The 19945-nt window shown below is 39.6% G+C and overlaps 2 protein-coding genes across 4 annotated transcripts in view; one reads left to right on the top strand and one right to left on the bottom strand.

The window, feature by feature from the left end:
- LOC131982728 (ubiquitin carboxyl-terminal hydrolase 22-like) overlaps positions 1-9846 on the top strand; it is a 35795-nt gene extending 25949 nt beyond the window's left edge. For all 3 annotated transcript variants that reach the window (XM_059347298.1, XM_059347297.1, XM_059347299.1), the window contains 6 exons: positions 550-708; positions 3060-3186; positions 4004-4095; positions 4554-4616; positions 6192-6341; positions 7533-9846. In XM_059347298.1, coding sequence (XP_059203281.1) covers positions 550-708; positions 3060-3186; positions 4004-4095; positions 4554-4616; positions 6192-6341; positions 7533-7575 — 634 coding nt within the window. In that variant the 3' untranslated portion in view covers positions 7576-9846. The remainder of the gene's footprint in view (positions 1-549; positions 709-3059; positions 3187-4003; positions 4096-4553; positions 4617-6191; positions 6342-7532) is intronic.
- Positions 9847-10766: 920 nt separating this feature from the next.
- On the bottom strand, positions 10767-19150 carry LOC131982729 (somatostatin receptor type 2-like). Its single transcript, XM_059347300.1, has 2 exons — positions 18614-19150; positions 10767-16609 (listed from the first exon to the last, which is right to left on the bottom strand). Exon 2 carries the CDS (start codon positions 16570-16572, stop codon positions 15460-15462), a length of 1113 nt encoding a protein of 370 aa, XP_059203283.1. The 5' UTR covers positions 16573-16609; positions 18614-19150; the 3' UTR covers positions 10767-15459.
- Positions 19151-19945: the final 795 nt, after the last annotated feature.

The raw sequence follows: 19945 nt of genomic DNA, 5'->3' as shown, positions 1-19945 counted from the left end.
ACAAAAATGGTTCCATACTGACGCCATACTACTGCAGGGTTGCTCTCTCACCTATCATAAATGCATGCCCACTTGTCTTAATAGCCACCTGCTGGTACCACTCGGTGTTACAGCACCATGACTCATCTAATCAAAAGTGATAATGTGAAGCAGCCCTTCCCCTGTGTGCATATATTTGTATATACTGCGTGTATTCTGCTCTGGAAGCCTCCATTTTGCCCGGGCTGCAGTCCATCACAGTCATTGGACTGTAATAATACAAATTCCTTATGTAAAGCCAATTTTCTCTGATGTAACACTTCATTGAATTGCAAATGGACCTGCTGTATATTATGCACATGCACACACTCGATCTTCCAGAGGGCTTAAACAAAAACCTGATTTGAATCTACAGAGGCTGTGTGAAGTCAAGCTGGTGTATTGCCATCTGTGTCATCATCCTTTCATCATGACCTGTAACAAATGACACACAAACTAACGCACACTATTTATTCAACTTCATAGTTAAACTCCCTTTTTTCTCTCTCTCTCTCTCTCTCTTTTCTGTAGTGGGGTTTCCACAACGATAGATCCATTCTGGGACATCAGTCTGGACCTTCCTGGCTCATCGACGCCTTTCTGGCCCCTCAGCCCTGGAGGGGACGGCGGCACAGTCAATGGAGAGAGCCACCTGTCAGGGTCCACCACTCTCACAGACTGCCTACGCAGGTACAGCTTCAGTCTCAGCTTTTTGATTTTTATTTATTTTGTTTTATTTGCACACAATCATTCAAAATACAAACAATAAACACAACAAATATATCTTTCACATGGAAGGAAATAAAGGGTGGGCTTATAGAGAAACCTCACCAGGTTACTATAACTCAAAAAAATACAAACAAAATAATTACAGGCTGAATTTCTAAGCTGACACCAGACAGGTTGTCTCATTTTTTCTGACACGTCAATGTTGATTTGCTCTCTTTTTATACCCTCTCTCAAAATAAAAACTACATTCCCTGCAATCACAGTTGTAGAATATTTAATTGCGCTAAATGATAAGTGCTTCTTTCCAAAAACCTTTAATGTAAAGTACTACTACTAGCTATGTTCCCCTGGGCCACAGACTGTATATAAAAAAATGACATGAAAGTGCCCAAATAGGGAAGCCATAACATCCTGATCGCCCACTAGTGGCTAACTGCAGTAAATATCATAAGCCCCGCCCCCTCTGTGTTAGAGGATGAGACGTTTGCCACAATAAAGGATCATGTGGATCAAGTACATGTTTATTTTTCTGATAAGTTTGGTAAGATATTTGATATTATTGAATGGATTAAATGTCATAATTGACGGCTGTGATTGATTTTTACGATTAGAATTGCAGCAAATCCCAGTATCATTGACCTTTATCTTACCATTGACATTTGCATATACACTACAGGCCAAAAGTTTGGAAGAAACTTAGATTTTCTGTTCACAATGGCTTTCTTAAAAACCAGTATGAATTATTTGGATTTTTGGATGTGTTTACTGCACAATCAGACTTTGGTTTCATTGACTTGAACCATTTTCCTCAATTGACCTTTATGTATACATTGATGTTACCAGATCATTGCTGAATAAATGTTAAAAAAAGAAAACAATTTCAGGGTTGAGAAGATTTGGAAGAGTCACAACTTTAGTGCAAAAGTGCAAAAATCACAGCTTGCATTATTCGTTTTAGCTATTTGGCTTTTAAAAGATTGGATACAAAAATCCCAATAAATCTCAACTGTTCATATCTCTGACAAAAGAAACAGATTTATCCATTAAGGAAAGAAGGATACACAAAGTCTAAGCAATAAAAACCCAAAGACCTGATAATTATAGTAAAAATGTGTTCTAATAAGCGACTCTGCATCATAATCATGTTTATTTCATTGCAAAGCATACCAATGATGATCATTTTTTTACAAATTTGATCTTGCTTCCAAACTTTTGGCCTGTAGAGTATATGGTATGAAAAAAGTACTCCTTACAAATCTCATACTGTTGCAATCCTACTTGCGATTGGTTGGGCGGCGTATGGGCGGGCCCTCGTTACAGATCACCACCCGATCACAACTACTCAGATTCCAAATGCGTAAGATGGCAGGGACCTGGGATATTTTGGCTGAATTGTTCATAAAGTGGGGAAAGTAAATCCACGTCATTCAGTCTATGCCCCGTGCTGATGCAGAGAACATCAGCCATGTTCATAACATTTGGAAAGATAAGAAGGTACTGCTGCTTTCTATTCATTTTCTTTCACTTATTTCCCTGTATCTCTTCTGTCACCTCCACAAATTCGTGGGCATCAATCGTCTCCACTTGAAATAAATTTCATTTATCCCTCCGCTTGTATGAGGGGTCACATATTGTGTCTGCTCAGGCACAACAACCCTGTTATCCCTGGATCTCATCTTCCACCATCACCAGGTTGGCAGAGCAGGTGTGACCTCTCATATCTCCTCCACTGCCTCTTCATTCTTGCAATTTCTTTTCCTCCTCTCCTCTCCTCTTATCTTATTTCATTCCCTCCCCTCTCCACCTAATTCCTTTTCCCCCGTGCCCTCACTCTCTACCTCTCGCATTCGTCTCATCCTCCCCCTCTCTTTCTCTCGCCTCCTTTCCTTCTGACTTTTTTTTTTTTTACTGCAGCACCTCACACACCCCTAGTTGCTGCAGCAAGTCTCTTAAAGGTACAGAGCTGGTTGGTGCTGTTGCCGTGGTGATAGAGGCGTTGGCATTACCAGCAGGGCTCTGGGTTGGGTGGGCTGACATACAGAGTGGCTGCACCAAAACTCTGCAGGCTGACTTGATGCACAAGTCTGCAGATTAACTTCAGGTCTGTGGGAGTGGAACCAGGTTTTGCGAGCTACAGGAGGCGAGATCAAACAGTTTATCTAACATAACAAAAAAAGAACATAACCATGATAGTTTTCTTCCTCTTTTTCCCAGTTTGCACTTCCTGTCTCTTGTTTGCCCACATGTTCTCTGCTCTTTCACACCCGCTCACAAGTCTTCTCGTCTCTTTTATCCCGACCCTCCCTCTGCAGGTTTACGCGGCCCGAACATCTAGGAAGCAGTGCCAAAATCAAGTGCGGCGGTTGCCATAGTTACCAGGAGTCCACCAAACAGCTGACAATGAAGAAGCTCCCCATCGTAGCATGTTTCCATCTCAAAGTGAGTCAGCCAGCGACAACATGCTGCCATTTATCACTTGTTACATTATCTGTCACTGTCTGATATTAGATTATTTAAGGGTACATTAAGCTCATATCATCCACCCATCTCATTTTATAAAACTCTGGACTCTGATGTGCCTTAAACAATCATTCATATGCCAATGCATTATTTATGTATACTTTAATCCTATTTAGTTGTGTAGTTTAAATTTTTATAACTTCATGATTTGCAATATATAAATATATTTATATGATGCAATATTTGGTCCATTTTGCCCTGTGTGTATGCAGCCTTGCATCTTATGAAGGCGAAGTTCAGATTTTGCAGTGACTTATAGCTGTCTGCTACATTGCTTGTGCGTAGGTGTGTTCGTGATTCGATTCAGCTGTTGGTGCATTACCTCCTACTGTGTAGCCCCTTTCACCCAGCGTCCCAGGACACCTATGACTTTAATGACTCGTACAGTCCTAGGCTGGCCATGTTTTATTTATCATAACAGTATTGAGGGGAGGGGCTATAATGTATTTATGATATTCATAGGAACAGGCTGCAAGAAGATTGTCTAAGATCAATCTGAGCCTGTTATTATCTTGTTATGAATGTGTAAATGTGTGAATGCCGGGGGGTGCACAACATGCATTTTCACATTTCACTAGCTGTGTTTTGTATGTTGTAATCATGATGCCTGTTATTTCTAAATATGTGTCCTCTCCCCTCCCCCTCTCTCTCTCTTCCTCTGTATCTCCTTCTCTTGCCATGTTCCTGCCCCTTCCCCCTCTCTCCTCTCTCATCCTCCCTCTCTGGCCATCTCCAGCGGTTTGAGCACTCTGCTAAACTGCGGAGGAAGATCACTACATATGTTTCCTTCCCCCTAGAGTTGGACATGACGCCTTTCATGGCATCCAGGTAACCCTTCACTTCCACATCTTGTCTTGCTGGTTTTCACATCCAGATATAAATACACTGATTTTTTCCCCTAAAAACACAGTTGCCACTAATTGAATCGGTTTATTACACATTAATGTGCATACATCTACATACTGTATGATGAATTATACATACTATGCACTCTGTAATCGCACACATCTGCATCTTTGCCAAACAGCATTATAAAATGCTCCATATGAATACATATTGATGTCAGAAAAGCATGCAGCAGCATTATTGCCCCACCCCTGACTGTAGCATCCATTCAGCTCTGTTCAGAGACAGAAAGATCATTAGAAGCACCAGCTGGAAAGATATCTGCTTTTATGGAAAGGATACTTCTGCCACCTAGTGGATTCAGGTGCAAGTGCAGCATGTTTACACATGCATGCAGCTTTAAAAAAATGCTAATGTCTTGCTATTCTTTTTCCTCACAGTAAAGAGAGCAGAATGAACGGGCAGTATCAACAGACGGTTGATGTATTAAACAACGACAATAAGTGAGTACCGAAGAAAAACATGTACTACAGCAAACAGGTTTATGAACACTCTGCTGCTTCTCAGCAGCACTGACTTATAAGAATAATTTGTCCTCTAGCACAGCAGCACATGCTAATGACCAGAGGCATCCGGCTGTGACTTCCCCAAATTAAATCAATTTGAAGCCTATTAAAAGCTGCTTAGTTTTCTTCATCCATGACAGTTACAATGGCTTTCATTTTCTAGGACATTTACAGGGAATTTACTGTCTTAATACCATTGACAGGTGGTTTGTAGTAGAGACAAGGAGGCCTCTAATACACAACAAAAGTATGAAAATAATGACAGTATGGGCTTTAAGTCGAATAAAGGTGATCATGTATGGAGAGGATAATGGGGTTTTATAAAATACTTGTTTTAAAGTTGGAATGAGTGGGATTTGCATTTAGTGCATACACACTCCCTGACCACAGTGAATGCCACCCCCAAAATCACTCTCGTTTTGGAATGAGCTTTGTCCACTTGACTTTTCGGCCTCGCTGTATTCGTAACTTCCGCTTAGATGCGTGTTTACGATCTTGCACGGGTCATAGTTAATATGAACATCTTGTAAAATAAAGTGTCACCATACATTGCATATTGCTGTGGATATGAATAATTCTGTTCTCTAACTATTCTATTAACAATTGAGATGTTTGGATAGAGGCATTGAGAGTCTGGAAATCTATTATATGTACCTTGAAAGTGCTTGAAAAGTGTTTGAGCCTACTCTTAAAAAGCTGTACAAAGTACCAGTATTTTGATGTTCAATTTATCTTTCTGAGTAACTTTTTTTAAGATAAAAAAACGTCAGGATTCCATTTTTTTATTATGATTATTTTATGGTTCCCTTACTGCCTAATTACTGAAATTGAATATATTTTAATATCTCGTATTTGTGGAGAAAAAAAACATTTGGGAAGCACTGAGTAACTTGTGTTTCCCAAGGCTGTATTTTCTTTTTTTGCAGATACAGAGAGCACCTCTAACCAAATACCTCTAGTGGTTCATAAGTGGTGATTTAGATCAGGGGTCTCAAACTCAAATTACCTCAAAAAGACACAAAATTACTTTAAAAAAGACACAAAATGACAGAAAAAGACACAAAATGACGAAAAAACATGCAGTATTACCAGAAAATACACAAAATTATTTTAAAAAGACACAAAATGACCTAAAGAATAAACAAAATTACCAAAAAAAAACATAGCATTACCAAAAAAAACAACTAAATTACTTTAAAAAAAAAGATACAAAATGAAAAAAAGACACAAAATGAAAAAAAAAAACACAGAATTACCAAAAAAGACAAAAATATTAAAAAAAGACACTTTTTTTTAAAGACACAAAATTATTTAAAAAAGACACAAAATTACCTCACACAACACGGTAAAGTGCCATTCATATAAAACTCACATTAAACTTTCATATCAAGGTGAGGGCCACAAAATATCACCACGAAGGCCGCAATTTGCCCGCGTGCCGCAAGTTTGAGACCCATGATTTAGAGGGAATATTTTTGAGGACCAATTCACATCTTTGTCTTTTATTTCCAGGTATTCCTTGTTTGCGGTGGTCAACCACCAAGGCACATTAGAGAGTGGCCACTACACCAGCTTCATCCGCCAGCACAAAGACCAGTGGTTCAAATGTGATGATGCCATAATCACCAAGGCCAGCATTAAGGACGTACTCGATAGTGAAGGGTGAGTATGGGAATAAGATATTCATTTTATTTTCATTTTATTAATTCTTCTTTTCAAACCGAAAAAATGAACAACATGAAATACAACAGCGTAGACTAGATGCATATACATATTCATACACATACTCACATAGGCACCATTAAACAGATGTACATAAACATATAAACATTTACACACATACAGTATATATAGCCCTATACATATACATGCATCTGCCCCGTCAAATAATAAGATGGATATAAGAACCAGTTAACTTAATATTCAATGCGCATTTCCTTATATAATTTTGGTCCGAAAAAAGGGAGTAGGCTGAAGTAAAAAATACTTATCTAGGCCTAAACCCTGATACTCAGCACTTCAAATAAGATATTTTCTCTCTATAAATAGCCACTTAATGTCAAATAAATGTGTATTATTATTATTATTTATCTTATCAGTCAACCATAGTATATCAAACAAATTAGATCTGAGAATTTTTATAACTCCCGCAAAGAAAACAAACAACAACAACAGAACAAAACACTGAAGGCAGTTACAAGAACGTCCTCATCCTATTTGCAACCTATACTTTTTTAGCATATCATTTTTCATAAGCCTTTTTAAGTTAACAATTGTTGTGCATGATTTCATTTCATCGCTGCAGTTTTTCCATATTCTCACTCCATTACTTGTAAATTATTAGAAGTACTACAAAGTAATAGGAACCAGTTAACTTAATATTCAATGCGCATATCCTTATATCATTTTGGTCCGAAAAAAAGGGAGTAGGCTGAGTAAAAAATACTTATCTAGGCCTATCCCCTGGTACTCAACACTTCAAATAAGAGATTTTCTCTCTATATATAGCCACTTAATATCAAATAAATATGTAATATTATTATTATTTATCTATTTATTTATTTTCTTATCAGTCAACCATAGTATATCAAACAAATTAGATCTGAGAATTTCTATTACTCCCGCAAAGAAAACAAACAAACAAACAAACAAACAAACAAACCAGTTTGCAACCTATACTTTTTTAGCATATCATTTTTCATAAGCCTTTTTAACTTAACACTTGTTGTGCATGATTTCATTTCATCGCTGCAGTTGTTCCATATTCTCACTCCATTACTTGTAAATTATTAGAAGTACTACAAAGTGTTCTACAGTATGAAATCTCAATCAAGTGTCTCTTTTCCCCCTCAGGTATCTCTTATTCTACCATAAACAGTTCCTTGAGTACGAGTAGTCTTTGTGACCACTGACCATGAAGAACCACTGCTCTTCTAACGAGAGAGTCAAGGGACTGGGGACAGGATGAAACACAAACACACAAACCTACCTGAAACTCTTTGACTACCAGTCTGCGCCTCCCACAATGGAGGGCAAAAAAAAAAAAAAAGACGTGTGAAATCATGCAACCTTTCAAAAGAAGAAAAAAAAAAAAGCACTGAGCTACTTCTTGGCATCTACTTGACAAAACTGAATGAAGAGGAGAGAAGGTGGAGGAAGAGTCGGGCACCGTCAGTTCCAGGCTCGGGCACAGGGAAGAGGCCCCACACCCCTCTCTCTCTCTCTCTCTCTCTCTCTCTCTCTCTCTCTCTCTCTCTCTCTCCCCTCCCCGACCTGCTGCAGGGGCTGTCTGAGTGCAACTGACTGTCATGTTGATTGGGCACATCTGGATTTTTTTCTTACAGTATTCTGACCCCCTCCACCCTGTACACACACACACACACACACACACACACACACACACACACACACACACACCCTCCATTTCTCTCCCATGGTGCTATCGTTTCAACTGACCAAGCATTTAACTTGATGGAAGACAGTTTGTTTGTCATATGCATATGGGACTGAACGCAAAAAAAAAGAAAGAAGAATAGAATCGACGTATTATGAACTTTGCAAGAACATTTTTAAAGGTTATGATTCTTATCATTTGTGAATTTAGTTATGAAATACTGTATGAATCTAGTATACATCTATTTTTTAAGAGCAAAAAAAAAAATACAAAAAAAAAAAACATGGGAGAGCTTAGAGACGCTGCCTTTGCCAGTTGCTGGGGAAGTGCTGCCATGGAAACTAAGCAGATTTGGACCTGAGTGTGCTCATGTTCCATTATTTACTGTGTTGATTGTTTTATTTTTAAGTCTGGTTGAGGGCAGGGAAAATCTATTTTTTTTAGCAACTCATTGAATTTTTGTTTACTGTTCTTTTCAGTGTCTTTTTTTTTTTCAGTACAGTCATGTGTCCCTCGCTGTCCTGGTACTGGAAATAATTTTTTTTTGGACGTATTATACTTTCATTCTTGTGGAATTGTTGGTATAATGATGGTGACGGTGATGGTTCAATTGGCTCACCTTTGCTTTTTATGAACTGTATGTTGAATGTGAGCTTTGGGTTTCGTATGGCATTCTGAAGAGAAGACTCGATACATGAACTCCAAATGAGGTCTGATAATATGTGAGAATGCTGTGGTCTCTCCTCATTAAACACCTTGGATGCTCTGTGCAAAAAAAAGGAAAAAAAAGAAGCCCATTTAACAACACTGCATGCGACTTGGGCTCTCACGATCTTATAATATGTGAAAAATTGCCCTCGGTAATGCCTCAAGGCCTGCTGCCCATCATGATTTTTGTTTTGTAGTTTGGGGCTGGGAAGACGATCATGTGAGATATATAGAGGGTAAAACACATTGCACGTATACGGGCACTGTGCGACCACAGCCTGGCTCTGAATCCATCAGTGTTAATCTTCTCCATGGCAACTGTGTGGCTGGTGTAGACCGGTGTGGTTCGTGGTGTGTCTTGCCTCTGCAGTGCAGTAAACCCAGTGCTCTATTCAATCAGTATGCTGTCAAGTCAGACTTTAGATAATGCACATACACATCAGGGTGTTGTGGTCTGTTTTGTTTGAATATCACTGATTGTGTATGTATAAAAAAAAACACAGAATTAAAAAAAAAAAAATCACTCATGTATAAGATGAGGGCCCTAACCTATCACAGTAATGCCACATTAAAAAAAAAACCACAACCCCTGGTTGTTTAGCTGCTCTGTAATTGAAAACAAACATGCATATCCTTTGGTCTGCTGCAGAACCTCAGCTGGAGGGCTACGGCGGGTTTCTGAACAGTGAAGACTTGTGAAATGGTCGCACATTGTTTTGATGTATCATGGAGCAGTTAAGGCCACCCAAGGACATTCAGGGACGCAGCTGAAACGAAGAAGGAAGAGGAGAGCTTCATTATCCGTTTCAGTGATTAAACTCAGAACAAAACTGGAATGTGTATGTTCTCTATTTTGTCTCTTGCTCCATTCACACCGCCCTTCCTTTGAACATTATTATGTTCTGAAACTGAAGTGCTGAAGTATATTCCTGTCAACAAAGTAATGTGAAGGAAACGGGAGCTTTTATTTACAAAGCTGATGTTGAGGATTGTCAGTGCAATGCATTTGCAAACATGAATTTTCAACTATAGCCTTTATAATAAAACCCAGACTGTGTTCCGAAACTCTTGCATGCATTATGCATACAATGTTGACATTGTACTTCAACGTTGACACTTTTGCTCATTATACAGTAGTGTTCAAAATAATAGCAGTCCAATGTGACTAACCAGATTATTCCAGGTTTTTAGTATATTTTTTATTGCTACATGGCAAACAAGGTACCAGTAGGTGCAGTAGATTCTCAGAAAACCAACAAGACCCAGCATTGGTGATATGCACGCTCTTAAGGCTGTGCAATTGGGCAAATAGTTGAAAGGGGTGTGTTCTGGTTAGTCACATTGGACTGCTATTATTTTGAACACTACTGTAAATGCTGCACGGAGGATTGTGGGTCAAAACAGCCAGAAATGCATACTGCAAAATGTAGACATCCTGGTATTTTTGACAAACTATGTATTTGGACATACTTAGTCCTTTTATTTTCAGCATATAGATAGTTGAACGCTATCTATAGCAAGATTTAATAGGCTGAATACGGTACAACACAACTGCAAACATGCACTCTCACCATAGGCTTTCTATTAGACTGTTCATTCTGTTTTGAGAGAAGCTTCAGTTATGCGTTTGGCTTTGGCGCCACTTTGTGGTCAAACTTGGGAAGCTCAGGGAAGGTCAGTTTAAAAAAAAAAAATCAAACCTGCATAAGGATTGAATGCAATGCAGGTATCTTAAAAAAATGTGAAAGGGAAAGTATTCATCTTAAATGAGATGGCCTCACATTAAAATATGTTTTATATCTGATAATAACAAAAAGGCCTTTAAGTTATCAGGCATAGAGCATTTCAAATTCACATTCTTAAGTCAATACATTCTACACATTTCCTCCAAATGTTTATTCTTATTCCAACATAAAGTATTTTCCCACTTTTAAATATTTTCTTCATGAAAAACATTCCACAACATTGGACCCAAAAATGTTCACTTATTACTGACTTTATTTAGTTTCAACACAACTATACAGTCCATGTTTGCTCCATCAAACTTGAAGTTTCACTATAATTGAACAGAACACAAAACTAGAAGAACATACATGATGCAAACTTTATACAATTAAACTTTTAACAGTTGTAATATCTTAAAAAGCCTGTGAGACATAACATTTGAGCGATTCAAATAAGGCTCAACAATAAAACAACTAAACTATCAAAGGAAAGTAGAAAATCTGCAATGTAATCTTAGAAAAAAAGCTGAAAAATAAAATATAAGCATTGTAAGAAAAGCCAAAATCCTAATTACAGCTGAATGATATATTACATTTTGTGCTGCACACTAACACAAACTATACACTTGAATCAGGTTTTATCTGACGGAGGTGTTTGGTTTCACAGCATTAATGCAGCCTTAGTCATCTGAGCAATGTCTACATTCATAATTCATGTCCAGAGTCATCTCTCTATTATTATTAGTATGCTAATTAGTGTAACCATGGGACCAATACTCTTGGTCACTGTTGCTATGGAAATATAAGACACTAGAGGTGTGTCATGTCTTTCGATGGTAATAAGACTTTACAGAGCAGGTAAAGAACTATGCAGAGAGAGAGATTGGATATGGAATTTGATTAGTCATGGCACAATTCACAACACGTGTGTGTGTTTGTGTGTGTGTGTGTGTGCGCACACTTCTATGTATCATGCAATATTGACACATGAAGACGATTTTCATATACATTTTCTACATTTTAGCTTGAGAGTAGCGATGAATGCAGCATGCACACACATGATTCTTTGCACATTAATCTTGATCTGTCACTGGCTTTGGTGTAAATGAAGCGGGGCCTGCATATGTAGGATAAAGGTTTGATAGTTTATATAGATAGACAGATAGTAATCTGACTTCAGCAATAGATGGAGTCACAGGACGGCAGGATGAACTGTGAGCAGCACAGTGATGATGGTGATGATGATAAAGGAACACCAGAGCCTCTTGAGGATAAGTGTTCTAGCCCTTCACAAATTCACGTCACTCAGACACCCGGAGACAAAAACTGGACTTGAAATGTCGCCTCCCAAATGTCACGGATTGTAAGAGGAGGATGGGTCAGTGTCATTATACAAGTGGTTTGCACTGGGAGGCAGTGGCGGGACTAGACTCTGGGGGGCCAGAGGCAATGAAGCCCATCGAGGGCTGTTGTATGAATGACAGTTACAGGTAGCTGGCTGACAGCATCCGGCTAACACAGAACACCTAGAAGGGCCCCACTTAGGGGGGGTTTAGAACAGAGGCAGTATTCTGTAAAGTGACTTTATGGGAGGTTTAAGGGGGTTTATAGCTGGCATTGCACAATGACAACTATAAGCAGCCATCAGGGGCAGTTTCCCACCCAAAACAATTTTGGGGGCCCAAAACATTTGTCTGTTTTTTCTCTCTGAACGGTGTACCCCTTATGGGGGGCAGGAAAAGCTAGGTCCCTCATATTTGCAAAACAGAGTAACCAAAAAAACAACAAGTCATCCAAATCAAATGACCACATTGGACGTTTGTTCCCACCCCCAAACATGACCCACGGGAGCGTTTCTTAAATTAGCACCCCTGCCGTTAGCAGAGAAATCAACACTTCATACCTTAACGTGACATTCACAGTTGTTAAATTTGGAAAAAAAACTACTTCTTCAAGGTTATAGGGAAAAGTACATGGTAAGGCTTAGAAAAGAGGGTTAAATAATTAAGATAAATGGCCATAACTACTGGTTAAGTTACATTGGTGATGTGAAACATGACATAGACCAGGGATGGGCAACTGGAGGCCGCATACGGACCGCACCCTCACTTGATATGGCCCTCAATACAACTACATGCATTTGAGCATGAAATCTTAAAAGTGCAGTGTAAAAATGCACAAAATGACTTCTTGCAATTAATGTTGGTCTGCTGTTCTTGCACTAAAAAAAGAAATCACAGTAAGTGGTTATTTTTTATTTGCTTCAAACCTTTTGTATTCCTATTTCTACTGTAATACATGCATTTGAGCATGAAATATGTTAAGTTACTGCACTGTAAACATATTTAAAATTGCAGTTTCATCATATCTGGTGAAGTGCACGGGCCTATATGTGGCCCTGTGATAGTGTTGATGAAAAATTGTGGCCCCCTCCAGCATTTAAGTTGCCCATCCCTGGCATAGACAGTGAAGTTGCTATGCACAGGCTATGCCTGGAAGTTAGCTTACAGAAAAAAAACCCTACAACCCTACTGCTATAATTCATGTAGACTACAGACATAACAGTGACTTTCTGTGGGCAACACCAAAATGGTGTTTCACAAAGAATAAAGGTTTTATCAAGCTATAACTCATAAAAACTCTGATAAAGACCGTCCTGCATTTTCAGGGCTGTCTGGTCACCCTGTCTGAGCAGGGTTTATACTCTTGGATGACATAAAAACACATTAAGAATCATGCAGTTTTGACAAAAGCAGTTACTGTGACAACTGCAAAAAATGACAGCAACATTATCACATGATATACATAAATAATAAGAGAAAGAACCATTCCCAACAGAAATACAGTCCAGTGGAAACAGGCATACAGTGGCATCACTTTATATAACACTATACAACATTTTAGTAGAGATTCTGTACATCATAGCAGCACTTTGGTTAGAGGCTGGCTCTGTATATCGAGTCAGTACCATTAATGTAATATAAATTATGCATGTAGCTATATTGAAGCAGCGAGTGACACAGGACCAAATATTTGCCTGCAGACTGAACACTGTTCACATTTACATTTGATACATTTCTTCACAAGTAGAACTGGTCGCACATTAAATCAGACTGTTCTACAGACTGTACTACAAAACACAAGAATCAATGGCACTGACATCATCATGTCTCAGATAAAACCTTACTTATTCAGTGTCTCGAAAACGAAATGACACTAAATATAAAATCCTCTTCATATAGTGGCTATACAGTCATTTACAGCCAAATGGAGAAATAACTGATGACACAAGAACAAAAATAGAGGAATGATGAGGTTGCCAGTTTTTAACAACAGTGTTTTGTTTTTCAGGGTATGAGCACACTGTTGTGTTGCTATTTTTTACATAATGCAGGACTGTGGAAACTTGGCACCGGCTCTCCTGTACACTATGTATATAATCCTGCATGGGTCTCCAGGGAAAATTCACATCACCCAGGGGACCATTTGCAAGTGGGTGTTAGTGTCCATTCTGCCTTTCCTCAGAGTCAATACTCCTGAGAACAAACAGCCAAACAGATTTAATTTTCATTGACAGCATAGAGCAAACTGCTGTATGAACTTCTGATTACACTATAATGGATTTGATTACAACCAATGGAACCCTACAATGTGTCAAAGGTAGACAGGAAGAGAGCAGTTCGATATTCTATTGGTGCTTTGTCCTCTTTAACAAGGAAAATGTTCCTCTGTGACATGTTTAATATTTAATTATGTCCTCTTCCTCTCTGATGTGACCTTAGAGACTAGAGATGTAGTGTCTGTTTTTACCCATTGGTTTCTTAAGAGCTGAAATAAAGCTCAAAGTTGGAGGCTGCAGTGGCTTCGACAGATGCCATCTTCGTGCCTGGCTCCCCCCTCCCGGCTAATCCAAAAAAAGGGGCGAAGAGGTGGAGCAGGGATGAGCTGAGGAAGGCTGAAAGCAGGTGAGCCACCTGAGAGAGCAGCAGCCTGTCACTCAAAGCAGCCACGCCCTTAATTATGTATAACTTATTATTATAAGGTATAATATGTTCAGTGAGTAAGTTATATAAAATGTGACCCCTGTACAGTTGTCATGAGGGGAATATTAGCTATAGAGATAAAAGCGTCTTTTGTACCAGGCTTTAAACATGTCTATTTTTGCTGTAAAATTGGACATTTTAACATGGGTTTCTATTAGGGTTTTTCGACCAGAACCGGTTCCCGGCTGGTGTTAGTTGGTTCTACTTGCGAACTCTGAACTGTTTGCTTTTTCCACAGGCTCTAGAGCCACGTAATTGCGTCACTGCTAACGTCTGTATATGTCTCATGACTCTCTCGGCAAGTATAATAACAACAACAGACTACATGTCTCTACAACTCATCTGTGCTGCTCATTTTAATCACTATGGATGCCAAATACATTCTTTTTAACACTGATCGTAAGATGTTAATGTTAGACTTTGTTGTAAGCTAACGCTAGCCTGCTAGCCCGCTTGCCCGTGTCAATCACATTGCAGTTAAACAAATCAAATAAATGAATGATAAATGTTTTAGTTGGTCTCTCTCAATGGCACCGCTAACGATTGCAGGCTACTGTTAGCATGCTAGCTCGTCCGTATCAATCACATTGTAGTTATACAAATGAAATAAATTAACGATACATGCTTTAGTTGGTCTCTTTCAACAGCCAAGTTGGTCTTGTCGGTCAGATAGAGACTTGGTTCCGCTGTGGAACCCGTTTTTTTGGTGGTGGAAACCAAAGAACTGTTCACAATTGGGCACCAGCCGGGCTGCAGCCGGGAACCACCTCCAATGGAAAAACCCTGTGTGAAGACTGAGTCCCTTTTAGAAGCCAGCCTTAAGTGGCCAGTGGAGGAATTGCAGTTTTTGGCACTGGCTTCACTTTTCAGCCTGGTGGTTGTTCTGTATGAGAGAGCGTATGTGAGTCCTCTCAGATGCTGGTCTGCAGGTCCCCGTTCAGCAGAGTACTTTGTGTCTCCGTGGGGTCATTTATCATGCGAGACTTATCCTGACGGCTGTCGCTGCGATCAGCCTCATCCAGCCCACCCACCTTCTTATGACACAGAACATTCTGGAAACTCTTCTTGAAGTTCTCCGATAGGAAGGCGTAGAGGATGGGGTTGGCGCAGCTGTTGGCGTATCCCAGCACCACAACAAAAGCAAATGTGCTCCTCAGAATGGGAGTGGTGCTGATGGTTCCTGTCACAGAGGTGACGTTGAAGACATAGAACGGCAGCCAGCAGAAGACAAACACCGCCACCACGATGGACACCATCCGAGTCACCTTCCTCTCAGAGCGCTTCCTTTTGGAGGAACCCACACGGATGCCTGAGGACTTCACCTTAAAGATGATGAACAAGTAGCAAAGGCAGATGACCATGAGGGGCAGGAAGAAGCCCAGGATGAAGGTGTAGAACATGAAAGCTGTGTAGTATGCCTCTTGAGGCTCAGGCCACACGATGGTGCAGAAGCAGCCGTCGTGCTTTGTGATGATGCCGCTGTAGATGACGATTGGCAAGTTGACCATCAGCGACACCCCCCACACGGCTAAGTTGATAGTCTTGGCCATGCGTGGCTTGCGCCACTTTGTGGACTTAATGGGATGCACCACAGCTAGGTAGCGGTCGATGCTCATGACCATCAGGCAGAAGATGGATGTGAACTGGTTCAGGGAGTCGACGGTCATCACCACCCTGCAGAGCACGGGGCCGAAGGGCCAGTGGACCAGCGCCAGCTGGATGGCGATGAATGGCAGGCCGAGCATGAAGAGCACGTCGGCCACTGCCAGGTTGAGGATGTAGATGTTGGTAACTGTCTTCATCTTGGCGTAGCGCAGTATGACGTAGATGACGAGGGCGTTTCCACAGAGCCCCACGGTGCAAACCAGAAAGTACAAGCAGGTGATGACCACCGTGCTGGTTTTGTTGAAGCTGTGGTCCGTGTAGTTTCCATGGAGGTCGGACTCATTGGCCTGCATGAAGCTGTCGTACATGAGGTGCTCCGAAAGGTTGGGAGGGGACGATGGGAAGATCCAGGAGTCCATGATGCCTCACTGTCTCACATGGATTATGGCATCTCACCTGCACACATAAACACTTATCTCAGTAATGGTGAACATTTTAAAGGTCTAGTATGTGGATAATTGATCATTGAGTCTCATTCCCTGGTTACTGGTTCGCCCTGACAACCAACACAACCTGGATATGAAACTCACTAATCAACTATCTTTCTCCAGAACCACACACTGCACCTTTAAAATGACCTTTTTATTCAAAATTATTTTTACATTCCTGGCAGCTAGGGTCAAGTTAAAAGAGAATTAAAAAAATATTCCACTTGATATTGATTTTATACTTTCCAGAAGAATAAATGATCCATCATCATCATCATCTTCATGATATTGAATGTGATCTCTCATCCTTTCTACTTGCTGATGTGAGGATGTTGAAAATTGATCTAAATGTGACAAGTGGCTGCCACTATGTGTGATCTCTGTGATGCCAAGAATCCATGTTATCAGTCAGAACAAGAGCTTTTCTTGTTTTATGTTTCAGTGCTTGGCTAAGCACAGTATGCTTACATGTGCCCTTTTTGAAAAAAAGAGAAAATCTCCTTTTCTAATCACACATACGGCCAGTAGCAGTAGTTAAGAGGATTTTATAGACTTTATATCTGAATCTCTTGAGAGCAGACCTGATTGATAACGTGTAAAGAAGAGCACCTCGGGATGTTTTGCTGCACCTGCTACCTGAGGCCAGACTATCTGTGTGTTTATTTGATCAGGAACTGCTACCCAGGGAAATCACTCCTCACACCTCACAGTCATAAGCTCTCCTGAGGGAACCGCTTGCCCTTTACGTGTTGCTAGATGATCAGCTGTTATGGGGTTACATTGAATTCTTTGCTGACACATATTTTTTATATTTATTAGGGGGTGGGAATAGATGTAAATTAATCCCAGCCTAAGTAATTGAATGAGGGGGGACCACAGTACTGCCAATAGGCTCGCTGCAGTTGGATTGAAGTGCTCGTCACTGCCAATGCACAGGAGGCAAATGTGGTCTGACAAGTTAGTTTTGTGCCAATAACATAAGAGGTTTTATGATGCCAGTTTATCATTTTCACCATGGCAGCAGAACAGGATGGACACTGCTTGGAGTCTTGTTTTTTGAGTGAATAGCAACTAAATTTCAGCAAAGGGGATGTTTGAGCTCAGTTAAGCTTGTTGATGTTTATAAATGTTTGTGAGTAGGGTGGATGGACATAATATTTTACTATAAAACATTTGGTAACTAATTAAAAGAAATACATTTAGTTTGTGATTCATATGATAATATAAACAAGCATATAGTTTTTACTTCTAAAGAAACAGAAATAAAACACAATAACGTCTTTGTAGCTCTGCTGCTGAGGTGAACAATAAATAGAAAATATCACAAGTCCCTGATCACTGTTGGAATCAGTAATATATCGCCACTCTTATGAAATATTAATTTCTTCACTGTTAAATTGCTGTGTTTGAGGTGTCATTCATACTGTGCAACAGGTATTCTTTATACAAAAACCAGCCTCGAGCCAGAACAATCCAAAGAAAGAAAAAATCTAGTTTGCCATTAAAACAACTGTTGAATAATGTGTCTATAATAAGTTTTTAGTTTTTCATAAGGGCTTTTCTTCTTTGCTGCTCAATGCCATGCTCTAATCTTCGCTTTTAGCAGCTAAAATGTAGAAGACATCAGGAGATCCATTTTCAGCTGAATTAATTATTTCATGCTCCCGGCTAATCATGCAAATCCAGCTTATGGAAAATAAAGTGAGGATAAGGTCAAGCCAGGAATTTCATTACAGTGTTAACAAACTCTGCACAAACTGTGCTGAGGGTTTTGTGCTATAAAATCAAATCAGAACATCAGCATTTTATCAGTAAAATGCTGATATTTTGGTATGTCTGTTGAAGCAAAGGTGATTTTATACTGTAATAGTCTAAATATTGGAGTGAGTGCTTAAAATTTTCCAACAAGGTCCGAAGGCTGCTATTCCCCATATATACTGCTCTCTTACCACTCTACAAAGTATGGTCTTACCTGCGGCTGGGTTCAGTCTCTCTATCTACAAAATGCGCCACTTCTGTACGGCTGAAAGTATTTTAGTGTTTATGGCAGCTCCATCTTCCTCGTCTCCAAATATTGATCAAGTTTGTCTCACCGACATCGAAGTAGTAGATCTCTCTGCAATGTGATCTCCCCTTTTTAATAATCCCATAATGCAGCCTGCTTCACACACGAGGAGAAAATGGCAAAATACAACGCCGGACATGTAAATAAATTAAAAACGTGCTGTGCACAAAGCTCCGATGCGCTCGCGGTGTGGTGCGCGCGGTGACTGCCTCCAGCTGGAGAGCGCGGATATGTTAAAAGACGCGCACAAAAAAGCGCCGACGAGGTGCAGAGGGGACTCACCTCTGAACGACAGAGAGGCTGAGTGCTGTGGTACACGTATTCAGGTGGAGCTCAGTGAACCAGAGCCTTCAATGGCATCTCCATCATATCCATCAGAGTGAAAGCCTGCAGTGACCATATTGATCCAGTGAAAATTAGCACCAATTCTTAAAAAGAAGTCAATTTAAAGCAGGGGTCTCAAACTCGCAGCCCGCGGGCCAATTGCGGCCCTCGTGACAATGTTTTGTGGCCCTCACCTTGATATGAAAGTTTAATGTGAGTTTCATATGAATGGCACTTTACCATGCTGTGTGTGAAAGGTCCCTTTAATTACTTTTTTTTTTTTTCGTAATTTTGTGTGTCCTTTTTTTTTTTGGTAATTTTGTGTCTTTTTAAAATAATTTTGTGTCTTTTTAAAAAAAATAATTTTGTCTTTTTTTAAATAACTTTGTGTCGTTTTTAATAATTTTGTGTCTTTTTTTGGTCATTCTGTGTCTTATTTTGGTCATTTAGTTTTTTTCCTGCCATTTTGTGTCTTTTTTGGTCATTTTGTGTCTTTTTTTGGTCATTTTGATACTGCCTCCAGCGGCCCCCAGGTAATTTGAGTTTGAGACCCCTGATTTTAAGGCTCCTGAAAGGGGTTATATAGTGGAGAGACATTCGTTTTTTTTATTTTTATTATTTTTTAATTTTTTATTAATAATGACATAATGAACACGCACTACGTATTTTGCGCATGCCGTTTCCAACCGTTTTTTTTTTCCCTATAATGCAGCCAAAATGCTTAAAAAAACGTACACTGATATGTTTCTCAAGTCAATGGTAATGGTTGAATAAAATTAATAGTGCAGAATGAACTAATTGTCCAAAATAAATATTTTACCCTTCACAAAATGGACATTGAAAATGTGTCAAACTTGAAAATGCAGTTTTGCGCACCATGTCATTAAACACCCAGAAGGTGTATTGCAAGTCCAT

Source organism: Centropristis striata, chromosome 13 (assembly GCF_030273125.1).
Source record: "Centropristis striata isolate RG_2023a ecotype Rhode Island chromosome 13, C.striata_1.0, whole genome shotgun sequence".
Taxonomy (NCBI): domain Eukaryota; kingdom Metazoa; phylum Chordata; class Actinopteri; order Perciformes; family Serranidae; genus Centropristis; species Centropristis striata.
This window is presented reverse-complemented; position numbering and strand designations above follow the sequence as displayed.

Coding starts and splice junctions, on each gene's coding strand:
- LOC131982729 (XM_059347300.1), bottom strand. CDS start 16,572: ATGGACTCCTGGATCTTCCCATCGTCCCCTCCCAACCTTTCGGAGCAC.